At 48.1% G+C, this 27337-nt stretch overlaps 1 protein-coding gene across 1 annotated transcript in view; it reads right to left on the bottom strand.

Annotated features, from left to right (window-relative positions):
• Window positions 1-21753, bottom strand: part of LOC147105420 (BTB/POZ domain-containing protein KCTD20-like) — a 177595-nt gene extending 155842 nt beyond the window's left edge. The window contains exon 1 of the mRNA XM_086011727.1: window positions 21528-21753. Within this exon, the coding sequence (XP_085867853.1) occupies window positions 21528-21718 (191 nt within the window). The 5' untranslated portion in view covers window positions 21719-21753. The remainder of the gene's footprint in view (window positions 1-21527) is intronic.
• Between the last annotated feature and the right edge of the window lie 5584 nt (window positions 21754-27337).

Below are 27337 nucleotides of genomic sequence, written 5' to 3' on the forward strand. Positions count from 1 at the left end.
GAATAATAAGGGGAAAAAAACACTAGTGGGCGTAGTCTATAGGCCTCCGAACAGTGGCAACTCTGTTGGACGGAGTATCAATCAGGAAATAGTTGAGGCTTGTAATAAGGGAACATCTATAATTATGGGGGATTTCAACTATCATATTAATTGGACAAATCAAATTGGGCAGAGCAGCCTTGAGGATGAGTTCATTGAGTGTATTAGGGATGGATTTCTTGAGCAGAATGTAACTGAACCGACCAGGGGGCAAGCAACCTTAGATCTGGTCCTGTGTAACGAGACGGGATTAATTTAAAATGTCCTAGTAAAGGATCCCCTTGGAATGAGTGACCATAACATGGTTGAATTCCATATTCAATTAGAGGGTGAGAAGGTTGGATCTCAAACAAGCGTGCTAAGCTTGAATAAAGGAGACTGTGAAGGTATGAGAGCGGAATTGAGTAGAGTGGATTGGGAAAATAGATTAAAGGGTAAGACGATACATGATCAGTGGTGTACATTCAAGGAGTTATTTTACAACTTCCAAAAAATATATATTCCACTGAGAAGAAAAGGGTGTAAAAGAAAAGACAGCCATCCGTGGCTAAGTAAAGAAATTAAGGATAGTATTCGACTAAAAACAAGGGCATATAAGGTAGCCAAATCTAGTGGGAGGATAGAGGATTGGGAAAACTTTAAAAGACAGCAAAAAATAACAAAAAGATTGATTAAGAAAGGGAAGATAGATTATGAAAGTAAATTAGCAAAAAATATAAAAACAGATAGTAAGAGTTTTTATAGTTATATAAAAATAAAAAGGGTGGCTAAAGTAAATGTTCCCTTAGAGGATGAGACCGGGAAATTAATGGTGGGAAATATGGAGATGGCAAAAACACTGACTGAATATTTTACATCAGTCTTTACAGTAGAAGACACTAAGAATATCCCAACAGGGGGCTAAAGGGGGGGGAGGAGCTAAACACGATCAAAATCACTAAGGAAGTGGTACTCGGTAAAATAATGGGACTCAAGGCGGATAAATCACCTGGACCTGATGGCTTACATCCTAGGGTCTTGAGGGAAGTGGCGGTAGGGATTGTGGATGCATTGGTAATAATTTTCCAAAACTCCCTGGACTCGGCAAAGGTCCCGGCAGAGTGGAAAACTGCTAATGTAACACCCTTATTTAAAAAGGGCAGTAGACAGAAGGCTGGAAACTATAGACCGGTTAGCCTAACTTCTGCGGTAGGTAAAATTTTGGAGTCCATTATTAAGGAGACAGTAACAGGACATTTGGATAATCATAATTTAATAGGACAAAGTCAGCATGGTTTTATGAAGGGGAAGTCATGTTTGACAAATTTGCTGGAGTTCTTTGAGGAAGTAACGTATAGAGTGGATAAAGGGCAACCAGTGGACGTAGTGTATTTAGACTTCCAAAAGGCATTTGACAAGGTGCCACACAAAAGATTATTGCTTAAGATAAAAAAATCACGGGATTGGGGGTAATATTCTGGCATGGATAGAGGATTGGCTATCTAACAGAAGGCAGAGAGTTGGGATAAATGGTTCATTCTCAGACTGGCAATCAGTAACTAGTGGTGTTCCGCAGGGGTCAGTGCTGGGTCCCCAACTCTTTACAATCTATATTAACGATTTGGAGGAGGGGACCGAGTGTAACATATCAAAGTTTGCAGATGATACTAAGATGGGAGGGAAAATAGTGAGTGAGGAGGACATAAAAAACCTGCAAGGGGACATCGACAGGCTAAGTAAGTGGGCAGAGATTTGGCAGATGGAATACAATACTGGAAAGTGTGAGGTTATGCACTTTGGCAGGAAAAATCGTAGAGCAAGTTATTATCTTAATGGCAAGAAACTGGAAAGTACTGAAGTACAAAGGGATCTGGGGGTCCTGGTGCACGAAACTCAAAAGGTTAGTATGCAGGTGCAGCAAGTGATTAAGAAGGCCAATGGAATGTTGGCTTTCATTGCTAGGGGGATAGAATATAAAAATAGGGAGGTATTGCTTCAATTGTACAAGGTATTGGTGAGGCCGCACCTGGAATACTGCGTACAGTTTTGGTGTCCATACTTAAGAAAGGACATACTTGCTCTCGAGTCAGTACAAAGAAGGTTCACTCGGGGATGAGGGGATGGACATATGAGGAGAGGTTGAGTAGATTGGGACTCTACTCATTGGCGTTCAGAAGAATGAGAGGCGATCTTATTGAAACATATAAGATTGTGAAGGGGTCGGATCGGGTGGATGCGGGGAAGATGTTCCCGATGATGGGTGAAACTAGAACTAGGGGGCATAGTCTTAGAATAAGGGGCTGCTCTTTCAAAACTGAGATGAGGAGGAACTACTTCACTCAGAGGGTGGTAGGTCCATGGAATATGCTGCCCCAAAAAGCTGTAGAAGCTACATCATTACATAAATTTAAAACAGAAATAGACAGTTTCCTAGAAGTAAAAGGAATTAAGGGTTACGGGGAGCGGGCAGGAATTTGGACACGAGTTTAGGTTTGGATCGGTCATGGCCCTGTGGGTAGCGGAGCGGGCCCAGGGGCCATGTAGCCTGATCCTGCTCCTATTTCGTGTGTCTAATTCTGTTAGATTCAGGAGATGGTTCTGTGATAGTGGATTGGCAGTTTGGATCAGATCAGCCATGATCTTATTGAATGGTGGAGCAGGCTCGAGGGGCCGATTGGCCTAATCCTGCTCCTATTTCTTATGTTCTTATGTTCTTATCCCGGGTATCTCCCTTTACTCTCTGTCTCCATTCTATATTCCCCTCTATCCCGGGTATCTCCCTTTACTCTCTGTCCCCGTTCTATATTCCCCTCTATCCCGGGTATCGCCCTTTACTCTCTGTCCCCATTCTATATTCCCCTCTATCCCGGGTATCTCCCTTTACTCTCTGTCTCCATTCTATATTCCCCACTATCCCGGGTATCGCCCTTTACTCTCTGTCCCCATTCTATATTCCCCTCTATCCCGGGTATCTCCCTTTACTCTCTGTCCCCATTCTATATTCCCCACTATCCCGGGTATCGCCCTTTACTCTCTGTCCCCATTCTATATTCCCCTCTATCCCGGGTATCTCCCTTTACTCTCTGTCTCCATTCTATATTCCCCACTATCCCGGGTATCGCCCTTTACTCTCTGTCCCCATTCTATATTCCCCTCTATCCCGGGTATCTCCCTTTACTCTCTGTCCCCATTCTATATTCCCCTCTATCCCGGGTATCACCCTTTACTCTCTGTCCCCATTCTATATTCCCCTCTATCCCGGGTATCTCCCTTTACTCTCTGTCTCCATTCTATATTCCCCTCTATCCCGGGTATCTCCCTTTACTCTCTGTCTCCATTCTATATTCCCCTCTATCCCGGCTATCTCCCTTTACTCTCTGTCTCCATTCTATATTCCCCTCTATCCCGGGAATCTCCCTTTACTCTCTGTCCCCGTTCTATATTCCCCTCTATCCCGGGTATCTCCCTTTACTCTCTGTCCCCATTCTATATTCCCCTCTATCCCGGGTATCTCCCTTTACTCTCTGTCTCCATTCTATATTCCCCTCTATCCCGGGTATCTCCCTTTACTCTCTGTCTCCATTCTATATTCCCCTCTATCCCGGGTATCTCCCTTTACTCTCTGTCTCCATTCTATATTCCCCACTATCCCGGGTATCTCCCTTTACTCTCTGTCTCCATTCTATCTTCCCCTCTATCCCGGGTATCTCCCTTTACTCTCTGTCCTCGTTCTATATTCCCCTCTATCCCGGGTATCTCCCTTTACTCTCTGTCTCCATTCTATATTCCCCTCTATCCCGGGTATCTCCCTTTACTCTCTGTCTCCATTCTATATTCCCCTCTATCCCGGGTATCTCCCTTTACTCTCTGTCCCCATTCTATATTCCCCTCTATCCCGGGTATCTCCCTTTACTCTCTGTCCCCATTCTATATTCCCCTCTATCCCGGGTATCTCCCTTTACTCTCTGTCTCCATTCTATATTCCCCTCTATCCCGGGTATCTCCCTTTACTCTCTGTCCCCATTCTATCTTCCCCTCTATCCCGGGTATCTCCCTTTACTCTCTGTCCCCATTCTATATTCCCCTCTATCCCGGGTATCTCGCTTTACTCTCTGTCCCCATTCTATATTCCCCTCTATCCCGGGTATCTCCCTTTACTCTCTGTCCCCATTCTATATTCCCCACTATCCCGGGTATCTCCCTTTACTCTCTGTCCCCATTCTATATTCCACTCTATCCCGGGTATCTCCCTTTACTCTCTGTCTCCATTCTATATTCCCCACTATCCCGGGTATCTCCCTTTACTCTCTGTCCCCATTCTATATTGCCCTCTATCCCGGGTATCACCCTTTACTCTCTGTCCCCATTCTATATTCCCCTCTATCCCGGGTATCTCCCTTTACTCTCTGTCTCCAGTCTCCATTCTCCATTCCCCTCTATCCCGGGTATCTCCCTTTACTCTCTGTCCCCATTCTATATTCCCCACTATCCCGGGTATCTCCCTTTACTCTCTGTCCCCATTCTATATTCCCCTCTATCCCGGGTATCTCCCTTTACTCTCTGTCCCCGTTCTATATTCCCCTCTATCCCGGGTATCTCCCTTTACTCTCTGTCCCCATTCTATGTTCCCCTCTATCCCGGGTATCTCCCTTTACTCTCTGTCTCCGTTCTATATTCCCCTCTATCCCGGGTATCTCCCTTTACTCTCTGTCTCCATTCTCTATTCCCCTGTATCCCGGGTATCTCCCTTTACTCTCTGCCCCCATTCTATATTCCCCTCTATCCCGGGTATCTCCCTTTACTCTCTGTCTCCATTCTATATTCCCCTCTATCCCGGGTATCTCCCTTTACTCTCTGTCTCCATTCTATATTCCCCTCTATCCCGGGTATCTCCCTTTACTCTCTGTCCCCATTCTATATTCCCCTCTATCCCGGGTATCTCCCTTTACTCTCTGTCCCCATTCTATATTCCCCTCTATCCCGGCTATCTCCCTTTACTCTCTGTCTCCATTCTATATTCCCCTCTATCCCGGGTATCTCCCTTTACTCTCTGTCCCCATTCTATATTCCCCACTATCCCGCGTATCTCCCTTTACTCTCTGCCCCCATTCTATATTCCCCACTATCCCGGGTATCTCCCTTTACTCTCTGTCCCCATTCTATATTCCCCACTATCCCGGGTATCTCCCTTTACTCTCTGTCCCCATTCTATATTCCACTCTATCCCGGGTATCTCCCTTTACTCTCTGTCTCCATTCTATATTCCCCACTATCCCGGGTATCTCCCTTTACTCTCTGTCCCCATTCTATATTCCCCTCTATCCCGGGTATCACCCTTTACTCTCTGTCCCCATTCTATATTCCCCTCTATCCCGGTTATCTCCCTTTACTCTCTGTCCCCATTCTATATTCCCCTCTATCCCGGGTATCTCCCTTTACTCTCTGTCCCCATTCTTTATTCCCCTCTATCCCGGGTATCTCCCTTTACTCTCTGTCCCCATTCTATATTCCCCTCTATCCCGGGTATCTCCCTTTACTCTCTGTCTCCATTCTATATTCCCCTCTATCCCGGGTATCTCCCTTTACTCTCTGTCCCCGTTCTATATTCCCCTCTATCCCGGGTATCTCCCTTTACTCTCTGTCTCCATTCTATATCCCCTTCTATCCCGGGTATCTCCCTTTACTCTCTGTCCCCATTCTATATTCCCCACTATCCCGGGTATCTCCCTTTACTCTCTGTCCCCATTCTATATTCCCCTCTATCCCGGGTATCTCCCTTTACTCTCTGTCCCCGTTCTATATTCCCCTCTATCCCGGGTATCTCCCTTTACTCTCTGTCCCCATTCTATGTTCCCCTCTATCCCGGGTATCTCCCTTTACTCTCTGTCTCCGTTCTATATTCCCCTCTATCCCGGGTATCTCCCTTTACTCTCTGTCTCCATTCTCTATTCCCCTGTATCCCGGGTATCTCCCTTTACTCTCTGCCCCCATTCTATATTCCCCTCTATCCCGGGTATCTCCCTTTACTCTCTGTCTCCATTCTATATTCCCCTCTATCCCGGGTATCTCCCTTTACTCTCTGTCTCCATTCTATATTCCCCTCTATCCCGGGTATCTCCCTTTACTCTCTGTCCCCATTCTATATTCCCCTCTATCCCGGGTATCTCCCTTTACTCTCTGTCCCCATTCTATATTCCCCTCTATCCCGGCTATCTCCCTTTACTCTCTGTCTCCATTCTATATTCCCCTCTATCCCGGGTATCTCCCTTTACTCTCTGTCTCCATTCTATATTCCCCTCTATCCCGGGTATCTCCCTTTACTCTCTGTCTCCATTCTATATTCCCCACTATCCCGGGGATCTCCCTTTACTCTCTGTCCCCGTTCTATATTCCCCTCTATCCCGGGTATCTCCCTTTACTCTCTGTCCCCATTCTATATTCCCCTCTATCCCGGGTATCTCCCTTTACTCTCTGTCCCCATTCTATATTCCCCTCTATCCCAGGTATCTCCCTTTACTCTCTGTCCCCGTACTATATTCCCCTCTATCCCGGGTATCTCCCTTTACTCTCTGTCCCCATTCTATATTCCCCTCTATCCCGGGTATCTCCCTTTACTCTCTGTCCCCGTACTATATTCCCCTCTATCCCGGGTATCTCCCTTTACTCTCTGTCCCCGTTCTATATTCCCCTCGATCCCGGGTATCTCCCTTTACTCTCTGTCTCCATTCTATATTCCCCTCTATCCCGGGTATCTCCCTTTCCTCTCTGTCTCCATTCTATATTCCCCTCTATCCCGGGTATCTCCCTTTACTCTCTGTCCCCGTTCTATATTCCCCTCTATCCCGGGTATCTCCCTTTACTCTCTGTCCCCATTCTATATTCCCCTCTATCCCGGGTATCTCCCTTTACTCTCTGTCCCCATTCTATATTCCCCTCTATCCCGGGTATCTCGCTTTACTCTCTGTCCCCATTCTATATTCCCCTCTATCCCGGGTATCTCCCTTTACTCTCTGTCCCCATTCTATATTCCCCTCTATCCCGGGTATCTCGCTTTACTCTCTGTCCCCATTCTATATTCCCCTCTATCCCGTGTATCTCCCTTTACTCTCTGTCCCCATTCTATATTCCCCACTATCCCGGGTATCTCCCTTTACTCTCTGTCCCCATTCTATATTCCCCTCTATCCCGGGTATCTCCCTTTACTCTCTGTCCCCATTCTATATTCCCCACTATCCCGGGTATCTCCCTTTACTCTCTGTCCCCATTCTATATTCCCCACTATCCCGGGTATCTCCCTTTACTCTCTGCCCCCATTCTATATTCCCCACTATCCCGGGTATCTCCCTTTACTCTCTGTCCCCATTCTATATTCCCCACTGTGGAGTAAAAGGTAAAGTAATAAAAAGGGCAAAAGCAGGAACTAAGTGTCACAAAACATCTTTGAAAGTTTTCTATCTGAATGCACGTAGCATTCGTAACAAAATAGATGAGTTAATGGCACAAATAACTACATATGGGTATGATCTTGTGGCCATTACAGAAACATGGCTGCAGGGTGACAATGCCTGGGAATTAAACATACCAGGTTATTTAACGATCAGGAAGGACAGGCAGGAAGGAAGGGGAGGTGGGGTGGCTATGTTAATAAAGGAAGGAATCAGTGTAATACAGAGAAATCATATTGGGTCAAAAGATCAGGATAATGAAACAGTTTGGGTGGAGGTAAGGAATAATAAGGGGAAAAAAACACTAGTGGGCGTAGTCTATAGGCCTCCGAACAGTGGCAACTCTGTTGGACGGAGTATCAATCAGGAAATAGTTGAGGCTTGTAATAAGGGAACATCTATAATTATGGGGGATTTCAACTATCATATTAATTGGACAAATCAAATTGGGCAGAGCAGCCTTGAGGATGAGTTCATTGAGTGTATTAGGGATGGATTTCTTGAGCAGAATGTAACTGAACCGACCAGGGGGAAAGCAACCTTAGATCTGGTCCTGTGTAACGAGACGGGATTAATTTAAAATGTCCTAGTAAAGGATCCCCTTGGAATGAGTGACCATAACATGGTTGAATTCCATATTCAATTAGAGGGTGAGAAGGTTGGATCTCAAACAAGCGTGCTAAGCTTGAATAAAGGAGACTGTGAAGGTATGAGAGCGGAATTGAGTAGAGTGGATTGGGAAAATAGATTAAAGGGTAAGACGATACATGATCAGTGGTGTACATTCAAGGAGTTATTTTACAACTTCCAAAAAATATATATTCCACTGAGAAGAAAAGGGTGTAAAAGAAAAGACAGCCATCCGTGGCTAAGTAAAGAAATTAAGGATAGTATTCGACTAAAAACAAGGGCATATAAGGTAGCCAAATCTAGTGGGAGGATAGAGGATTGGGAAAACTTTAAAAGACAGCAAAAAATAACAAAAAGATTGATTAAGAAAGGGAAGATAGATTATGAAAGTAAATTAGCAAAAAATATAAAAACAGATAGTAAGAGTTTTTATAGTTATATAAAAATAAAAAGGGTGGCTAAAGTAAATGTTCCCTTAGAGGATGAGACCGGGAAATTAATGGTGGGAAATATGGAGATGGCAAAAACACTGACTGAATATTTTACATCAGTCTTTACAGTAGAAGACACTAAGAATATCCCAACACTGGACAAACAGGGGGCTAAAGGGGGGGGAGGAGCTAAACACGATCAAAATCACTAAGGAAGTGGTACTCGGTAAAATAATGGGACTCAAGGCGGATAAATCACCTGGACCTGATGGCTTACATCCTAGGGTCTTGAGGGAAGTGGCGGTAGGGATTGTGGATGCATTGGTAATAATTTTCCAAAACTCCCTGGACTCGGCAAAGGTCCCGGCAGAGTGGAAAACTGCTAATGTAACACCCTTATTTAAAAAGGGCAGTAGACAGAAGGCTGGAAACTATAGACCGGTTAGCCTAACTTCTGCGGTAGGTAAAATTTTGGAGTCCATTATTAAGGAGACAGTAACAGGACATTTGGATAATCATAATTTAATAGGACAAAGTCAGCATGGTTTTATGAAGGGGAAGTCATGTTTGACAAATTTGCTGGAGTTCTTTGAGGAAGTAACGTATAGAGTGGATAAAGGGCAACCAGTGGACGTAGTGTATTTAGACTTCCAAAAGGCATTTGACAAGGTGCCACACAAAAGATTATTGCTTAAGATAAAAAAATCACGGGATTGGGGGTAATATTCTGGCATGGATAGAGGATTGGCTATCTAACAGAAGGCAGAGAGTTGGGATAAATGGTTCATTCTCAGACTGGCAATCAGTAACTAGTGGTGTTCCGCAGGGGTCAGTGCTGGGTCCCCAACTCTTTACAATCTATATTAACGATTTGGAGGAGGGGACCGAGTGTAACATATCAAAGTTTGCAGATGATACTAAGATGGGAGGGAAAATAGTGAGTGAGGAGGACATAAAAAACCTGCAAGGGGACATCGACAGGCTAAGTAAGTGGGCAGAGATTTGGCAGATGGAATACAATACTGGAAAGTGTGAGGTTATGCACTTTGGCAGGAAAAATCGTAGAGCAAGTTATTATCTTAATGGCAAGAAACTGGAAAGTACTGAAGTACAAAGGGATCTGGGGGTCCTGGTGCACGAAACTCAAAAGGTTAGTATGCAGGTGCAGCAAGTGATTAAGAAGGCCAATGGAATGTTGGCTTTCATTGCTAGGGGGATAGAATATAAAAATAGGGAGGTATTGCTTCAATTGTACAAGGTATTGGTGAGGCCGCACCTGGAATACTGCGTACAGTTTTGGTGTCCATACTTAAGAAAGGACATACTTGCTCTCGAGTCAGTACAAAGAAGGTTCACTCGGGGATGAGGGGATGGACATATGAGGAGAGGTTGAGTAGATTGGGACTCTACTCATTGGCGTTCAGAAGAATGAGAGGCGATCTTATTGAAACATATAAGATTGTGAAGGGGTCGGATCGGGTGGATGCGGGGAAGATGTTCCCGATGATGGGTGAAACTAGAACTAGGGGGCATAGTCTTAGAATAAGGGGCTGCTCTTTCAAAACTGAGATGAGGAGGAACTACTTCACTCAGAGGGTGGTAGGTCCATGGAATATGCTGCCCCAAAAAGCTGTAGAAGCTACATCATTACATAAATTTAAAACAGAAATAGACAGTTTCCTAGAAGTAAAAGGAATTAAGGGTTACGGGGAGCGGGCAGGAATTTGGACACGAGTTTAGGTTCGGATCGGTCATGGCCCTGTGGGTAGCGGAGCGGGCCCAGGGGCCATGTAGCCTGATCCTGCTCCTATTTCGTGTGTCTAATTCTGTTAGATTCAGGAGATGGTTCTGTGATAGTGGATTGGCAGTTTGGATCAGATCAGCCATGATCTTATTGAATGGTGGAGCAGGCTCGAGGGGCCGATTGGCCTAATCCTGCTCCTATTTCTTATGTTCTTATGTTCTTATCCCGGGTATCTCCCTTTACTCTCTGTCTCCATTCTATATTCCCCTCTATCCCGGGTATCTCCCTTTACTCTCTGGCCCCGTTCTATATTCCCCTCTATCCCGGGTATCGCCCTTTACTCTCTGTCCCCATTCTATATTCCCCTCTATCCCGGGTATCTCCCTTTACTCTCTGTCTCCATTCTATATTCCCCACTATCCCGGGTATCGCCCTTTACTCTCTGTCCCCATTCTATATTCCCCTCTATCCCGGGTATCTCCCTTTACTCTCTGTCCCCATTCTATATTCCCCACTATCCCGGGTATCGCCCTTTACTCTCTGTCCCCATTCTATATTCCCCTCTATCCCGGGTATCTCCCTTTACTCTCTGTCTCCATTCTATATTCCCCACTATCCCGGGTATCGCCCTTTACTCTCTGTCCCCATTCTATATTCCCCTCTATCCCGGGTATCTCCCTTTACTCTCTGTCCCCATTCTATATTCCCCTCTATCCCGGGTATCACCCTTTACTCTCTGTCCCCATTCTGTATTCCCCTCTATCCCGGGTATCTCCCTTTACTCTCTGTCTCCATTCTATATTCCCCTCTATCCCGGGTATCTCCCTTTACTCTCTGTCTCCATTCTATATTCCCCTCTATCCCGGCTATCTCCCTTTACTCTCTGTCTCCATTCTATATTCCCCTCTATCCCGGGAATCTCCCTTTACTCTCTGTCCCCGTTCTATATTCCCCTCTATCCCGGGTATCTCCCTTTACTCTCTGTCCCCATTCTATATTCCCCTCTATCCCGGGTATCTCCCTTTACTCTCTGTCTCCATTCTATATTCCCCTCTATCCCGGGTATCTCCCTTTACTCTCTGTCTCCATTCTATATTCCCCACTATCCCGGGTATCTCCCTTTACTCTCTGTCTCCATTCTATATTCCCCTCTATCCCGGGTATCTCCCTTTACTCTCTGTCCCCGTTCTATATTCCCCTCTATCCCGGGTATCTCCCTTTACTCTCTGTCCCCATTCTATATTCCCCTCTATCCCGGGTATCTCCCTTTACTCTCTGTCTCCATTCTATATTCCCCTCTATCCCGGGTATCTCCCTTTACTCTCTGTCCCCATTCTATCTTCCCCTCTATCCCGGGTATCTCCCTTTACTCTCTGTCCCCATTCTATATTCCCCTCTATCCCGGGTATCTCGCTTTACTCTCTGTCCCCATTCTATATTCCCCTCTATCCCGGGTATCTCCCTTTACTCTCTGTCCCCATTCTATATTCCCCACTATCCCGGGTATCTCCCTTTACTCTCTGTCCCCATTCTATATTCCACTCTATCCCGGGTATCTCCCTTTACTCTCTGTCTCCATTCTATATTCCCCACTATCCCCCTTTACTCTCTGTCCCCATTCTATATTCCCCTCTATCCCGGGTATCACACTTTACTCTCTGTCCCCATTCTATATTCCCCTCTATCCCGGGTATCTCCCTTTACTCTCTGTCTCCATTCTCCATTCCCCTCTATCCCGGGTATCTCCCTTTACTCTCTGTCCCCATTCTATATTCCCCACTATCCCGGGTATCTCCCTTTACTCTCTGTCTCCATTCTATATTCCCCTCTATCCCGGGTATCTCCCTTTACTCTCTGTCCCCATTCTATATTCCCCACTATCCCGGGTATCTCCCTTTACTCTCTGCCCCCATTCTATATTCCCCACTATCCCGGGTATCTCCCTTTACTCTCTGTCCCCATTCTATATTCCCCACTATCCCGGGTATCTCCCTTTACTCTCTGTCCCCATTCTATATTCCACTCTATCCCGGGTATCTCCCTTTACTCTCTGTCTCCATTCTATATTCCCCACTATCCCGGGTATCTCCCTTTACTCTCTGTCCCCATTCTATATTCCCCTCTATCCCCGGTATCACCCTTTACTCTCTGTCCCCATTCTATATTCCCCTCTATCCCGGTTATCTCCCTTTACTCTCTGTCCCCATTCTATATTCCCCTCTATCCCGGGTATCTCCCTTTACTCTCTGTCCCCATTCTTTATTCCCCTCTATCCCGGGTATCTCCCTTTACTCTCTGTCCCCATTCTATATTCCCCTCTATCCCGGGTATCTCCCTTTACTCTCTGTCTCCATTCTATATTCCCCTCTATCCCGGGTATCTCCCTTTACTCTCTGTCCCCATTCTAGATTCCCCTCTATCCCGGGTATCTCCCTTTACTCTCTGTCCCCATTCTATATTCCCCTCTATCCCGGCTATCTCCCTTTACTCTCTGTCCCCATTCAATATTCCCCTCTATCCCGGGTATCTCCCTTTACTCTCTGTCCCCGTTCTATATTCCCCTCTATCCCGGGTATCTCCCTTTACTCTCTGTCCCCATTCAATATTCCCCTCTATCCCGGGTATCTCCCTTTACTCTCTGTCCCCATTCAATATTCCCCTCTATCCCGGGTATCTCCCTTTGCTCTCTGTCTCCATTCTATATTCCACTCTATCCCGGGTATCTCCCTTTACTCTCTGTCCCCATTCTATATTCCCCACTATCCCGGGTATCTCCCTTTACTCTCTGTCCCCATTCTATATTCCCCTCTATCCCGGGTATCTCCCTTTACTCTCTGTCCCCGTTCTATATTCCCCTCTATCCCGGGTATCTCCCTTTACTCTCTGTCCCCATTCTATGTTCCCCTCTATCCCGGGTATCTCCCTTTACTCTCTGTCTCCGTTCTATATTCCCCTCTATCCCGGGTATCTCCCTTTACTCTCTGTCTCCATTCTCTATTCCCCTGTATCCCGGGTATCTCCCTTTACTCTCTGCCCCCATTCTATATTCCCCTCTATCCCGGGTATCTCCCTTTACTCTCTGTCTCCATTCTATATTCCCCTCTATCCCGGGTATCTCCCTTTACTCTCTGTCTCCATTCTATATTCCCCTCTATCCCGGGTATCTCCCTTTACTCTCTGTCCCCATTCTATATTCCCCTCTATCCCGGGTATCTCCCTTTACTCTCTGTCCCCATTCTATATTCCCCTCTATCCCGGCTATCTCCCTTTACTCTCTGTCTCCATTCTATATTCCCCTCTATCCCGGGTATCTCCCTTTACTCTCTGTCCCCGTACTATATTCCCCTCTATCCCGGGTATCTCCCTTTACTCTCTGTCCCCGTTCTATATTCCCCTCGATCCCGGGTATCTCCCTTTACTCTCTGTCTCCATTCTATATTCCCCTCTATCCCGGGTATCTCCCTTTACTCTCTGTCTCCATTCTATATTCCCCTCTATCCCGGGTATCTCCCTTTACTCTCTGTCCTCGTTCTATATTCCCCTCTATCCCGGGTATCTCCCTTTACTCTCTGTCTCCATTCTATATTCCCCTCTATCCCGGGTATCTCCCTTTCCTCTCTGTCTCCATTCTATATTCCCCTCTATCCCGGGTATCTCCCTTTACTCTCTGTCCCCGTTCTATATTCCCCTCTATCCCGGGTATCTCCCTTTACTCTCTGTCCCCATTCTATATTCCCCTCTATCCCGGGTATCTCGCTTTACTCTCTGTCCCCATTCTATATTCCCCTCTATCCCGGGTATCTCCCTTTACTCTCTGTCTCCGTTCTATATTCCCCTCTATCCCGTGTATCTCCCTTTACTCTCTGTCCCCATTCTATATTCCCCACTATCCCGGGTATCTCCCTTTACTCTCTGTCCCCATTCTATATTCCCCTCTATCCCGGGTATCTCCCTTTACTCTCTGTCCCCATTCTATATTCCCCACTATCCCGGGTATCTCCCTTTACTCTCTGTCCCCATTCTATATTCCCCACTATCCCGGGTATCTCCCTTTACTCTCTGCCCCCATTCTATATTCCCCACTATCCCGGGTATCTCCCTTTACTCTCTGTCCCCATTCTATATTCCCCACTGTGGAGTAAAAGGTAAAGTAATAAAAAGGGCAAAAGCAGGAACTAAGTGTCACAAAACATCTTTGAAAGTTTTCTATCTGAATGCACGTAGCATTCGTAACAAAATAGATGAGTTAATGGCACAAATAACTACATATGGGTATGATCTTGTGGCCATTACAGAAACATGGCTGCAGGGTGACAATGCCTGGGAATTAAACATACCAGGTTATTTAACGATCAGGAAGGACAGGCAGGAAGGAAGGGGAGGTGGGGTGGCTATGTTAATAAAGGAAGGAATCAGTGTAATACAGAGAAATCATATTGGGTCAAAAGATCAGGATAATGAAACAGTTTGGGTGGAGGTAAGGAATAATAAGGGGAAAAAAACACTAGTGGGCGTAGTCTATAGGCCTCCGAACAGTGGCAACTCTGTTGGACGGAGTATCAATCAGGAAATAGTTGAGGCTTGTAATAAGGGAACATCTATAATTATGGGGGATTTCAACTATCATATTAATTGGACAAATCAAATTGGGCAGAGCAGCCTTGAGGATGAGTTCATTGAGTGTATTAGGGATGGATTTCTTGAGCAGAATGTAACTGAACCGACCAGGGGGCAAGCAACCTTAGATCTGGTCCTGTGTAACGAGACGGGATTAATTTAAAATGTCCTAGTAAAGGATCCCCTTGGAATGAGTGACCATAACATGGTTGAATTCCATATTCAATTAGAGGGTGAGAAGGTTGGATCTCAAACAAGCGTGCTAAGCTTGAATAAAGGAGACTGTGAAGGTATGAGAGCGGAATTGAGTAGAGTGGATTGGGAAAATAGATTAAAGGGTAAGACGATACATGATCAGTGGTGTACATTCAAGGAGTTATTTTACAACTTCCAAAAAATATATATTCCACTGAGAAGAAAAGGGTGTAAAAGAAAAGACAGCCATCCGTGGCTAAGTAAAGAAATTAAGGATAGTATTCGACTAAAAACAAGGGCATATAAGGTAGCCAAATCTAGTGGGAGGATAGAGGATTGGGAAAACTTTAAAAGACAGCAAAAAATAACAAAAAGATTGATTAAGAAAGGGAAGATAGATTATGAAAGTAAATTAGCAAAAAATATAAAAACAGATAGTAAGAGTTTTTATAGTTATATAAAAATAAAAAGGGTGGCTAAAGTAAATGTTCCCTTAGAGGATGAGACCGGGAAATTAATGGTGGGAAATATGGAGATGGCAAAAACACTGACTGAATATTTTACATCAGTCTTTACAGTAGAAGACACTAAGAATATCCCAACACTGGACAAACAGGGGGCTAAAGGGGGGGGAGGAGCTAAACACGATCAAAATCACTAAGGAAGTGGTACTCGGTAAAATAATGGGACTCAAGGCGGATAAATCACCTGGACCTGATGGCTTACATCCTAGGGTCTTGAGGGAAGTGGCGGTAGGGATTGTGGATGCATTGGTAATAATTTTCCAAAACTCCCTGGACTCGGCAAAGGTCCCGGCAGAGTGGAAAACTGCTAATGTAACACCCTTATTTAAAAAGGGCAGTAGACAGAAGGCTGGAAACTATAGACCGGTTAGCCTAACTTCTGCGGTAGGTAAAATTTTGGAGTCCATTATTAAGGAGACAGTAACAGGACATTTGGATAATCATAATTTAATAGGACAAAGTCAGCATGGTTTTATGAAGGGGAAGTCATGTTTGACAAATTTGCTGGAGTTCTTTGAGGAAGTAACGTATAGAGTGGATAAAGGGCAACCAGTGGACGTAGTGTATTTAGACTTCCAAAAGGCATTTGACAAGGTGCCACACAAAAGATTATTGCTTAAGATAAAAAAATCACGGGATTGGGGGTAATATTCTGGCATGGATAGAGGATTGGCTATCTAACAGAAGGCAGAGAGTTGGGATAAATGGTTCATTCTCAGACTGGCAATCAGTAACTAGTGGTGTTCCGCAGGGGTCAGTGCTGGGTCCCCAACTCTTTACAATCTATATTAACGATTTGGAGGAGGGGACCGAGTGTAACATATCAAAGTTTGCAGATGATACTAAGATGGGAGGGAAAATAGTGAGTGAGGAGGACATAAAAAACCTGCAAGGGGACATCGACAGGCTAAGTAAGTGGGCAGAGATTTGGCAGATGGAATACAATACTGGAAAGTGTGAGGTTATGCACTTTGGCAGGAAAAATCGTAGAGCAAGTTATTATCTTAATGGCAAGAAACTGGAAAGTACTGAAGTACAAAGGGATCTGGGGGTCCTGGTGCACGAAACTCAAAAGGTTAGTATGCAGGTGCAGCAAGTGATTAAGAAGGCCAATGGAATGTTGGCTTTCATTGCTAGGGGGATAGAATATAAAAATAGGGAGGTATTGCTTCAATTGTACAAGGTATTGGTGAGGCCGCACCTGGAATACTGCGTACAGTTTTGGTGTCCATACTTAAGAAAGGACATACTTGCTCTCGAGTCAGTACAAAGAAGGTTCACTCGGGGATGAGGGGATGGACATATGAGGAGAGGTTGAGTAGATTGGGACTCTACTCATTGGCGTTCAGAAGAATGAGAGGCGATCTTATTGAAACATATAAGATTGTGAAGGGGTCGGATCGGGTGGATGCGGGGAAGATGTTCCCGATGATGGGTGAAACTAGAACTAGGGGGCATAGTCTTAGAATAAGGGGCTGCTCTTTCAAAACTGAGATGAGGAGGAACTACTTCACTCAGAGGGTGGTAGGTCCATGGAATATGCTGCCCCAAAAAGCTGTAGAAGCTACATCATTACATAAATTTAAAACAGAAATAGACAGTTTCCTAGAAGTAAAAGGAATTAAGGGTTACGGGGAGCGGGCAGGAATTTGGACACGAGTCTAGGTTCGGATCGGTCATGGCCCTGTGGGTAGCGGAGCGGGCCCAGGGGCCATGTAGCCTGATCCTGCTCCTATTTCATGTGTCTAATTCTGTTAGATTCAGGAGATGGTTCTGTGATAGTGGATTGGCAGTTTGGATCAGATCAGCCATGATCTTATTGAATGGTGGAGCAGGCTCGAGGGGCCGATTGGCCTAATCCTGCTCCTATTTCTTATGTTCTTATGTTCTTATCCCGGGTATCTCCCTTTACTCTCTGTCCCCGTTCTATATTCCCCTCTATCCCGGGTATCGCCCTTTACTCTCTGTCCCCATTCTATATTCCCCTCTATCCCGGGTATCTCCCTTTACTCTCTGTCTCCATTCTATATTCCCCACTATCCCGGGTATCGCCCTTTACTCTCTGTCCCCATTCTATATTCCCCACTATCCCGGGTATCTCCCTTTACTCTCTGTCCACGTTCTATTTTCCCCCCTCTGCACATTTCCGATTTCCATCGCTCCACCATTGGCGGCCGTGCCTTCAGCTGTCGAGGCCCGAAGCTCTGGAATTCCCTCCCTGAACCTCTCCATCTCTCTACCTCTCCCTCCTCCTTTAAGACGTTCCTGAAAACGTACCTCTTTAACCAATCTTTTGGTCACCTAATATCTCTATGACGAGACTCGGTGTCAAATTTTGTTTGATAATCGCTCCCGTGAAGTGCCTTGGCACGTTTTACTACGTTAAAGGCGCTATATAAATGCAAGTTGTTTTTGTTGCTGAATCGCTCATTCGAGCCTTTGCCACCTCCAGGTTTAAAATCTCTAATACCCTCCTTGCCAGCTTCCCAGGATCCACCCTATAGAGCCGGGTGGGTGGGGTGGGGGGTGGGTGAGAGTGGGGGGATGGGGTGGGTGGGTGAGGGTGGGGGTGCGGGGATGGGGTGGGGGGTGGGTGAGGGTGGGGTTGGGGGGATGGGGTGGGGTGGGTGAGGGTGGGGGGATAGGGTGGGGGGATGGGGTGGGTGGGTGAGGGTGGGGGGATGGGGTGGGTGGGTTGGGGCTGGGGGTGCGGGGATGGGGTGGGGGGTGGGTGAGGGTGGGGGTGGGGATGGGTGGGGTTGGGGTGGGGATGGGGTGCGGGGTGGGGGGCCACAGACCGGTCTGGCTGAAGATTTAAAATCATGAACCTGGTTCCCCTGTTGCTACTTTGCTGGGAGGCCCGACATACAAACAACAATCGACCTCTCCCCGATGGGACTGCATTCTGGGGCCCATTCACAGCCCGAGTCAGCTCGCTGGCTCTTCCTGCTGGCTGTACAGGAGGACATGCTGCCAGAGAGAGGTAGAAACCCGCACATAGGACCCCCCTCAAATTTCTGTCCCCTTCGACAACGCACACCACCCCCGCTCTTACTGCAAAGAAAAGAAAGTCTTGCATTTCTATAGCACCTTTCACAACCTCAGGATGTCTCAAAAGCACTTTACAGCCAATCAAGTGCTTTTGAAGTGTAATCATTGTTGTAATATAGGAAATGCGGCAGCCAGTTTTCACACAGCAAGGTCCAACAAATAGCAATGACCAGATAATGTGTTTTAGGTGTTGATTGAGGGATAAATATTGGCCAGGACACCAGGGAGAACTCCCTGCTTCTTCTCTGAAATAGTGCCATGGGATCTTTTACGTCCACCTGAGAGAGCAGACGGGGCCTCGGTTTAACATCTCATCCAAAGCACGGCACCTTCGACAGTGCAGCACTCCCTCAGCACTGATCTTCTATACTAGATTTTCACCCCCACCAGCAGTGCTAATTTTAGTACTGGCAGCCTCTGGTGCCTCGCCCAGGTAAACATGCTTCATGTGACCTGGTCAGTCAGTGTTGGCTGGCTATTTAATCAAGTCTCACATGCTGCTTTGCGCCTTCATTTCAACCTCGAGGTCAGAAAGCTTTCATGCTGCTCTTGAATTTCTCAGTTTGCTTGCCTGTGGGTGTTTGGGCTTGTTGCCCCTGCCCACTAGAAGCAGCTGCCTGTCCTTATCCAACGTCTGCACAGGCACAGTTTCTGACAGGCGAAGAGGAGCAGGAATCCCAGGGTCATTGAGGTCATGTGTACCATTGCAACTGCAGCTGGAAGTCCCCCAACTACCCCAGACCGGGGACTGAATATGGGGCCTACCCAGGCTGCACGACTCTGCACCACACATGACGTAATCGGGGGAGCTGGGAGCTCAGCTCCGCACTTCCCAGTCTGAAGATTGTGGCTTCAAAACCCACTGCAAGATCTGGGCACATTTACTTTTCAGTAACTGATTCTCAGGATGCGGGCAAGGCCGGCATTTATTGCCCATCCCTAGTTGCCCTGAGGTGGTGGTGGTGGGCTTTATCTTGAGCTGCTGGTAGCGGTCTGATACAATGGAGGGGCTTGCTAGGCCAGCGCGTTGGTGTCGGGCTGGAGTCACGTATCAGATAGCCCGGGTCGGGACCGCGGGTTTCCTTCCCTAAAGGACGTTGATGAACCATTATTTTTGTTGCAACACTCCGATAGCTTCATGGTCACTTTTACTGATATGAGCTTTTTATTTCCAGAATACTTCAAAAAACTGAATTCAAAGTTTCAAACTGCCATGGTGGAATTTGAACTCATTGTCTGGATTAGCAGTCCAGTTACGTAATCACTACGCAACTATACCCTGGCCGAGTGCCCTCTCTAATTCGAACTTGCCCCCTCCTCAGGCCTGACACAAGGTCGCAGATGCTGTCTTCCAGAGAAGGCCTCATGTACCTGTGAAGTTAAGGATCCCATGGCACTATTTCTAGAAGATCAGGGGAGTTCTCCCAGTGTCCTGGGCAGCATTCTTCCCTCAACTACCACCACCAAAACAGATTAACTGCTTATTCAACTTGTTGCTGCTGTGCACACAATGAGTGCCACATTTGCCTACATAACAACCGTGCCTGTACTTGGAAATGAAGTTCATTGGGACTTTCGGAGCGACATGTTAAGGCACGGTATAGATTTTCTGAATATCTTTGAGTCCTGGCACCCTCTGGATATGAAGAGTCGGCCTCGTCAAGAGAAAGGTTTAATAAAACGTTATTAGGAAAGACTTGCATTTATATAGCGCCTTTAAGATCTCAGGACGTTCCAAAGTGCTTTACAGCCAATGAAGTACATTTGAAGTGTTGTAATGTGGCAGCCAATTTGTGCACAGCAAGCTCCCACAAACAGCAATGTGATAATGACCAGATAATCTGTGTTACTGACGTTGATTGAGGGATAAATATTGGCCCCAGGTCACCGGGGCGAACTCCCCTGCTCGTCTTCAAAATAGTGCCAAAGGATCTTTTACGTCCAACTAAGAGACGGGGCCTCAGTTTAACGTCTCCTCCTCCCTCAGCGCTGTACTGGAGTGTCAGCCTAGATTTTTGTGCTCAAGCCTCTGGAGACTCAGAGGCGAGAGTGCTGCCAACTGAGCCACAGCTGACAGCCCTTCCTTGTGCAGGGGAGCCGAGTATCTGGCCAAACGGACACAGCTTTAGTTGTGTCTTAATATCACTGTAACCTCCTGACACAGGCATACTGCAGGAGGCGTGGGGAGTCATCACCTGCAGAACAGTTGGACTTTACACAGATAAATGGACGATTCCAGCTGCTCCATTATCCTTTCAACCTACTAACGTAAACTGGTGATTCTGGAACAAACAGAACTCCGAGTGAATAACACAAAGTACCTGTCACTGGGGCAACCACTGCACCAGTAGGAGCATGTACTTTCTGCACAGACAAGCCCCTCATGGACATCCCACACAGTCACACCCTTCCCCTCCCAGGAATTGCTGCACTCCATCAAAATGGTATCTGTCTCCACCACCTCCTGTGCTGGCCTGGGAAGTAGGAAGGACAGGCGGGCACGGGCTCCACAGCAAAGATATCACACTTTGCATTAAAGATGGTGTTTTCTGGTTAGTATTAACTTTGTTTTTTAAATTCGGAGGTGATAGATTTTTAATGTTTGGTAAAAACATTTGTCAATTTGTACAAGGTTGGTCAGTACCACACCTTAAACCACTCAGTTATCGGGGCAGTCATAGATTGGGGTGGGGGGGAGAATGTTGCAGTTGGGGAAGGGGAATTATGTGGGGGGGGTTAGGGGGGTTGTAGGGTAGAGGTGGTTCTGTAAGGGTTGTGCCTATTTTACTAGCATAGTTCATCACCTTTTAATGAACACTGCCATCAGCATTTGACAGTCTCTCCAGCATTCTTCCCCCATCAAGCCCCTTACCTGGCGTGTCTGGAGTATCTGCACTGGCGTCGAGTCATCTCCCTCGCCCAGAATTCCCTGTCGCTGCTGTCGCTGAACCAAGACTCTTCAGTCATCCCCTCACACTTCCAGCAGACAGGAGATCCCAGCAGGTCCCATACGCACAACACCTGCGGGCACAAAGCACGGCTGTGTTCAAGGGCATCTACCATTTAGTTAACAGCAGCCTCTTGCCTTTATAACATATGAAAAACATCTAAAGGTGTTCTCTTCACAGATGCTGCCTGACCTGCTGAGTATCTCCAGCATTTTGTTTTTATTTCAGATTTCCAGCATCTGCAGTATTTTCTTTTTGTGTCAATGGTGGGATGTGGGGATGTATAAAAGGCTGGAGGCAGAGGAACTGAAAATTTTGCGGGGATTGTTACACTGGAGCAGGTTAGAGAGATAGGGAGGGGCGATGCTGTGGAGGGACTGGAGCACGAGGATGAGCATTTTCAAGTTGCGGTGTTGGTGGACCGAGAGCCAATGTAGGTCAGGGAAGCACAGGGGGGATGGGTGAGGGGAACTTGGTGCGGGATAGGACACGGGCAGCAGAGTTTGGGATCAGCTGTATTTATGGTGGACTCAGAGTAATAGAATCCAGGGGTGCGGAAGGCCTGGATGAGCTGTTCAGCAGGGGCGGCAGGGGGGTGTCCAGGGGCGGCAGGGGGGTGTCCAGGGGCGGCAGGGGGGTGTCCAGGGGCGGCAGGGGGGTGTCCAGGGGCGGCAGGGGGGTGTCCAGGGGCGGCAGGGGGGTGTCCAGGGGCGGCAGCAGGCGGTCTCAGGGATTACCTGATATCAGCTAGTGTTCCTGGTCATCAGGCAGAGACTGTGCCGGACAGTGCATTGACATCGGATCCAGCCAGACGACAGAGTTGGAAGAGCCTCCGGCCCCCCAGGGTGTCCCAGGAACAGGCTGCCAGCCGGGTCAGGCAGCCTGAGGGAACTTTTCTCTGCGCAAAAGGGAAGAGCAGGTCTTTGCGAACGGACAAGCTGTTGGGGGGAAGTGAACGGCAGTCGCTGCGTATCCCACGAAGCGAGGGCTGGCGTTCCGCAGCCGACGCATCGCCTAGGTCCCAATCCTGCACAGTTCAACAGGTGCTCCCACGTGTGGTGACCTTGTTAGTGTTCATGTAGCTCCTGCCCAGGGGAAGGTTTGCTCGAGTGACTATGAACGAGCTGTCCACTCCCACCATCCCCGTCACCATGATGCATAAAGGGTAGATCTGTGGCCCTAGGCTGGGTTCACTAACCCTCCCAGATTGTCCCAGAGTATCCAAGAATGAAAGATTAATTTCCTGGACACTGCTGCTAGCAACTCGGCGAGAAACATCACAGGTGCGGTAAAAAAATATTGTCTTCTCTTTTTCATTTTCTTTCAACAATTACCTTTAAAAATATTGGAGGCTGTTGGATCAGGTGAGGTGGTGTGATTGAACCTCCAGGAATATTGGAGGCTGTTGGATCAGGTGAGGTGGTGTGATTGAACCTCCAGGAATATTGGAGGCTGTTGGATCAGGTGAGGTGGTGTGATTGAACCTCCAGGAATATTGGGGGCTGTTGGATCAGGTGAGGTGGTGAGATTGAACCTCCAGGAATATTGGAGGCTGTTGGATCAGGTGAGGTGGTGAGATTGAACCTCCAGGAATATTGGAGGCTGTTGGATCAGGTGAGGTGGTGTGATTGAACCTCCAGGAATATTGGGGGCTGTTGGATCAGGTGAGGTGGTGAGATTGAACCTCCAGGAATATTGGAGGCTGTTGGATCAGGTGAGGTGGTGAGATTGAACCTCCAGGAATATTGGGGGCTGTTGGATCAGGTGAGGTGGTGTGATTGGACCTCCAGGAATATTGGAGGCTGTTGGATCAGGTGAGGTGGTGTGATTGGACCTCCAGGAATACAGCCAACCAGAGTCCAGGCTTCAAAGACTGTAACAAGGGGCAGCAGGGAGGCTGCTGTAACGGTGCAGGTATCGCAGTATCTGTGTAATCAGTGGGATATGGTCACTGTTGTGGTGTAGGGGGCGCGGGGCAGGCTCCCACGGGCAGTGGTGTGACGGTGACCAGATAATCTGGGGGGTTTTCGCCCCGTGATGTTGAGTGAGGGGTAAGTATTGGTCCAGCACTCTGGGGAGGGCTACCCTGCTCTCCTTCGAAGTGGTGCCATGGGATCTTTTGCGTTCACCTGGGAGGGCGGATGGGGCCTCGGTTTGGCATCTCGTCCGGAAGACGGCACCTCCGGCAGTGCGGCGCTCCTTCAGTACTGCACTGGAGTGTCAGCCTGGATTTTGTGCTCAAGTCCCATGTGTTTCAGGCATTGTTAGGCAGGTGAATGCGGCAGCCAGTTTGTGCAGATAAGCAGCAATGTGATGAGCGACCTACCAAACTGCTGCTGATGGGGTGGAAGGCATTTAAGCCAAGACACTGGGGCGAAAGCACGTGCTTCGTTGAACGGTGCCATATTGCATTGTGGTGACATTTTACACGAGAGATTGGGATCAAGGTGCGCTGAGATACAAGCCTGTGTCATCACAGTGTGCAATCCTCACGTCAGAACTATTTAAAAATGCAGGGGTGAGATCAGCACTCCTGACGCTGCCAGTTCCTCGGAGAACTCAACGTGTTTGAGGTCCCTGGTGTTTGTTTCTCTCCTCGCACCACCTGAGCGAGGATTCAGTGTTGTTGAAAAGCAGCACTTGTGGAGGTCAGTGCAAAATAATCACTGTAACCTGTGTCCCCAACTCAGTAACTGCAACTTACCCACCGTGTGTCATTTACTGGCAATGGTGGCATAGTGGTTCTGTCACTGGGCTAATCCAGAGGCCTGGACTAATGATCCCGAGACATGAGTTCAACTCCCACCACGGCAGCCGGGGAATTTAAATTCAGTTAATTAAATAAATCTGGAATAAAAAGCTAGCATCAGTAATGGTGACCACGCAACTACCGGATTTTCATAAAAACCCATCTGGGTCACTAATCTCCTTTAGGGAAGGAAATCTGCCGTCCTTACCCGGCCTATATGTGACTCCAGACCCACAGCAATGTGGTTGACTCTTAACTGCCCTCTGAAATGGCAATTAGAGACGGGCAAGAAATGCTGGCCTTGCCAGCGACGCCCACATCCCGTGAACGAATAAAAAAAGATATACTTTCCCTTCGAGTCACGGTTCAGGTCAATGCTTCTCCTCCAGCCAACTCAACCGCATTTTGTTTTGTTAAATAAATTAAATTCTGTTTGATTTGAAAGCTCCGCTTGTGATGAGGGGGCTGTCCTATGGGGAGAGATTGAGCAGAATGGGCCGATACTCTCTGGAGTTTAGAAGAATGAGAGGTGATCTCATTGAAACATACAAGATTCTGAGGGGGATTGACAGGGTAGATGCTGAGAGGTTGTTTCCCCCCTGGCTGGAGAGTCTAGAACTGGGGGGCATAGTCTCAGGATAAGGGGTCGGCCATTTAGGACTGAGATGAGAAGAAATGTCTTCACTCAGAGGATGGTGAATCTTTGGAATTCTCTACCACAAAGGGCTGTGGAGGCTCAGTTGGTGAGTTTATTCAAGGCGGAGATCGATAGATTTTTGAATATTAAGGGAATCGAGGGATATGGAGATCGAGCGGGAAAGTGGAGTTGAGGTCAAAGATCAGCCATGATCTTATTGAATGGCGGAGCAGGCTCGGGGGGCCGCGTGGCGGAGCAGGCTCGGGGGGCCGCGTGGCGGAGCAGGCTCGGGGGGCCGCGTGGCGGAGCAGGCTCGGGGGGCCGCGTGGCGGAGCAGGCTCGGGGGGCCGCGTGGCGGAGCAGGCTCGGGGGGCCGCGTGGCGGAGCAGGCTCGGGGGGCCGCGTGGCGGAGCAGGCTCGGGGGGCCGCGTGGCGGAGCAGGCTCGGGGGGCCGCGTGGCGGAGCAGGCTCGGGGGGCCGCGTGGCGGAGCAGGCTCGGGGGGCCGCGTGGCGGAGCAGGCTCGGGGGGCCGCGTGGCGGAGCAGGCTCGGGGGGCCGCGTGGCGGAGCAGGCTCGGGGGGCCGCGTGGCGGAGCAGGATCGGGGGGCCGCGTGGCGGAGCAGGATCGGGGGGCCGCGTGGCGGAGCAGGCTCGGGGGGCCGCGTGGCGGAGCAGGCTCGGGGGGCCGCGTGGCGGAGCAGGCTCGGGGGGCCGCGTGGCGGAGCAGGCTCGGGGGGCCGCGTGGCGGAGCAGGCTCGGGGGGCCGCGTGGCGGAGCAGGATCGAGGGGCCGTGTGGCGGAGCAGGATCGAGGGGCCGTGTGGCGGAGCAGGCTCGGGGGGCCGTGTGGCGGAGCAGGCTCGAGGGGCCGTGTGGCGGAGCAGGCTCGGGGAGCCGCGTGGCGGAGCAGGCTCGGGGGGCCGCGTGGCGGAGCAGGATCGAGGGGCCGTGTGGCCCACTCCTGCTCCTAGTTCTTATGTCTGGCCAGGTGTGTGAAATCCACAAGTCTGCAGCTAGGGTGGGGTGCTCCAGGGTATTGGAGAGACGATGGTTCAATCGCTCCCACATCACCAGGCTCCGCTGCTCAGGTCAGAAAGTGGGTTTGAGCTTTTTTGTTCATATTCTGTTGCTCCTTAGTCCACGAGAGGAGGCCAGGAAATTCAAAAATAAATCAACATATTTGGGCCTAGAAATGACTGCTGAAAAGATTGGCAGGCAAGAACTGTATTTGACAGGTTCATGTGAGGCACTAACCAGTTAAAACAAACAGCTCAACCGCTGGTTAAAGTAGGTGGCAGAGGAACGTTACACAAACATTGTCCACGAGTGGCAGCGGGAGCTTCTGGGCTTCTCTGTCAGTTTATAAAGTGTTTACTGATTTTCATTGTGTGTCCTCTATTTAACCGACTGCTTAAATTGAACTATTAATCCCGTGGGCCCAAATGATTAAAGAATCGACAGCACAGAGGCTGCTGCGGCTCAGCAGGCTTGGTAACGGCTGGTATGGAGCAGAAACACTGGCATAAGCCAGTTGGGCCGAATGGCCTGTTTCTGTGCTGTAAAATTCGATGTAATTCAGTAGATCGGCAAATGTACCCTTCCTGTATTTATTTCCTGAAGGAGATTTGTTGAAGTTTGTTTGTTTGTGACATCTTATCAGCACGCAGTGACTTGTCCTTTGCCATCTCAAAGTCTGAGGGAAGAAGAGTGACGTTCAGTCCTTGCCAACTCCCCCGCTGCTCCGTTAGTGGGGCAAGAGCTGGGTCAAGGCAGACCGCAGGAACACACTGTGGATCAGAGACTGGCCTCGCAAACACCGAGACCATAGCAGCCCCGATCGATGAGACAGTCCCCACGATACCAAGTTAAAGAGATGGCAGAAAGGGTGCCCGAGGAGGGGATTGAAACTCACCGACAAAGCTCAGACACGACATGCTGCTTGGGTTAAATATTCGAGGGTAAAGGGCAGATGGCACCCGTGGAACTGTATCCGGGTAAGGGAGCAAATGTCCTAGGGGGAGGGAGGGAGGCAAGAGAAAGAGAGACCAGGGACAAGGAGAAGGGACAGTAAATGTGAAGCAAAATACTAGGTAATACCAAGTGATTTGGGGTGATTATTGTAAACACTGTCTTTAAGAAAAAACTTGTATTTATTTAACACTTCATTGCAGCCTCAAGAGCCACATAGCCAATGAGTCTGTATTGACAAACAGTCGTTATGTTGGAATAAACGGGTCTTTTTCCGAGTGGAAGGCAGTGACTAGTGGGGTACCGCAGAACCCGTTATTCACAATATATATTAATGATCTTGACGAGGGAACTAGATGTAATATCTCCAAGTTTGCAGAC

This window comes from Somniosus microcephalus, chromosome 18, assembly GCF_052327205.1.
Source record: "Somniosus microcephalus isolate GS21.2 chromosome 18, FLI_Smic_1.0, whole genome shotgun sequence".
In the NCBI taxonomy this organism is placed as follows: domain Eukaryota; kingdom Metazoa; phylum Chordata; class Chondrichthyes; order Squaliformes; family Somniosidae; genus Somniosus; species Somniosus microcephalus.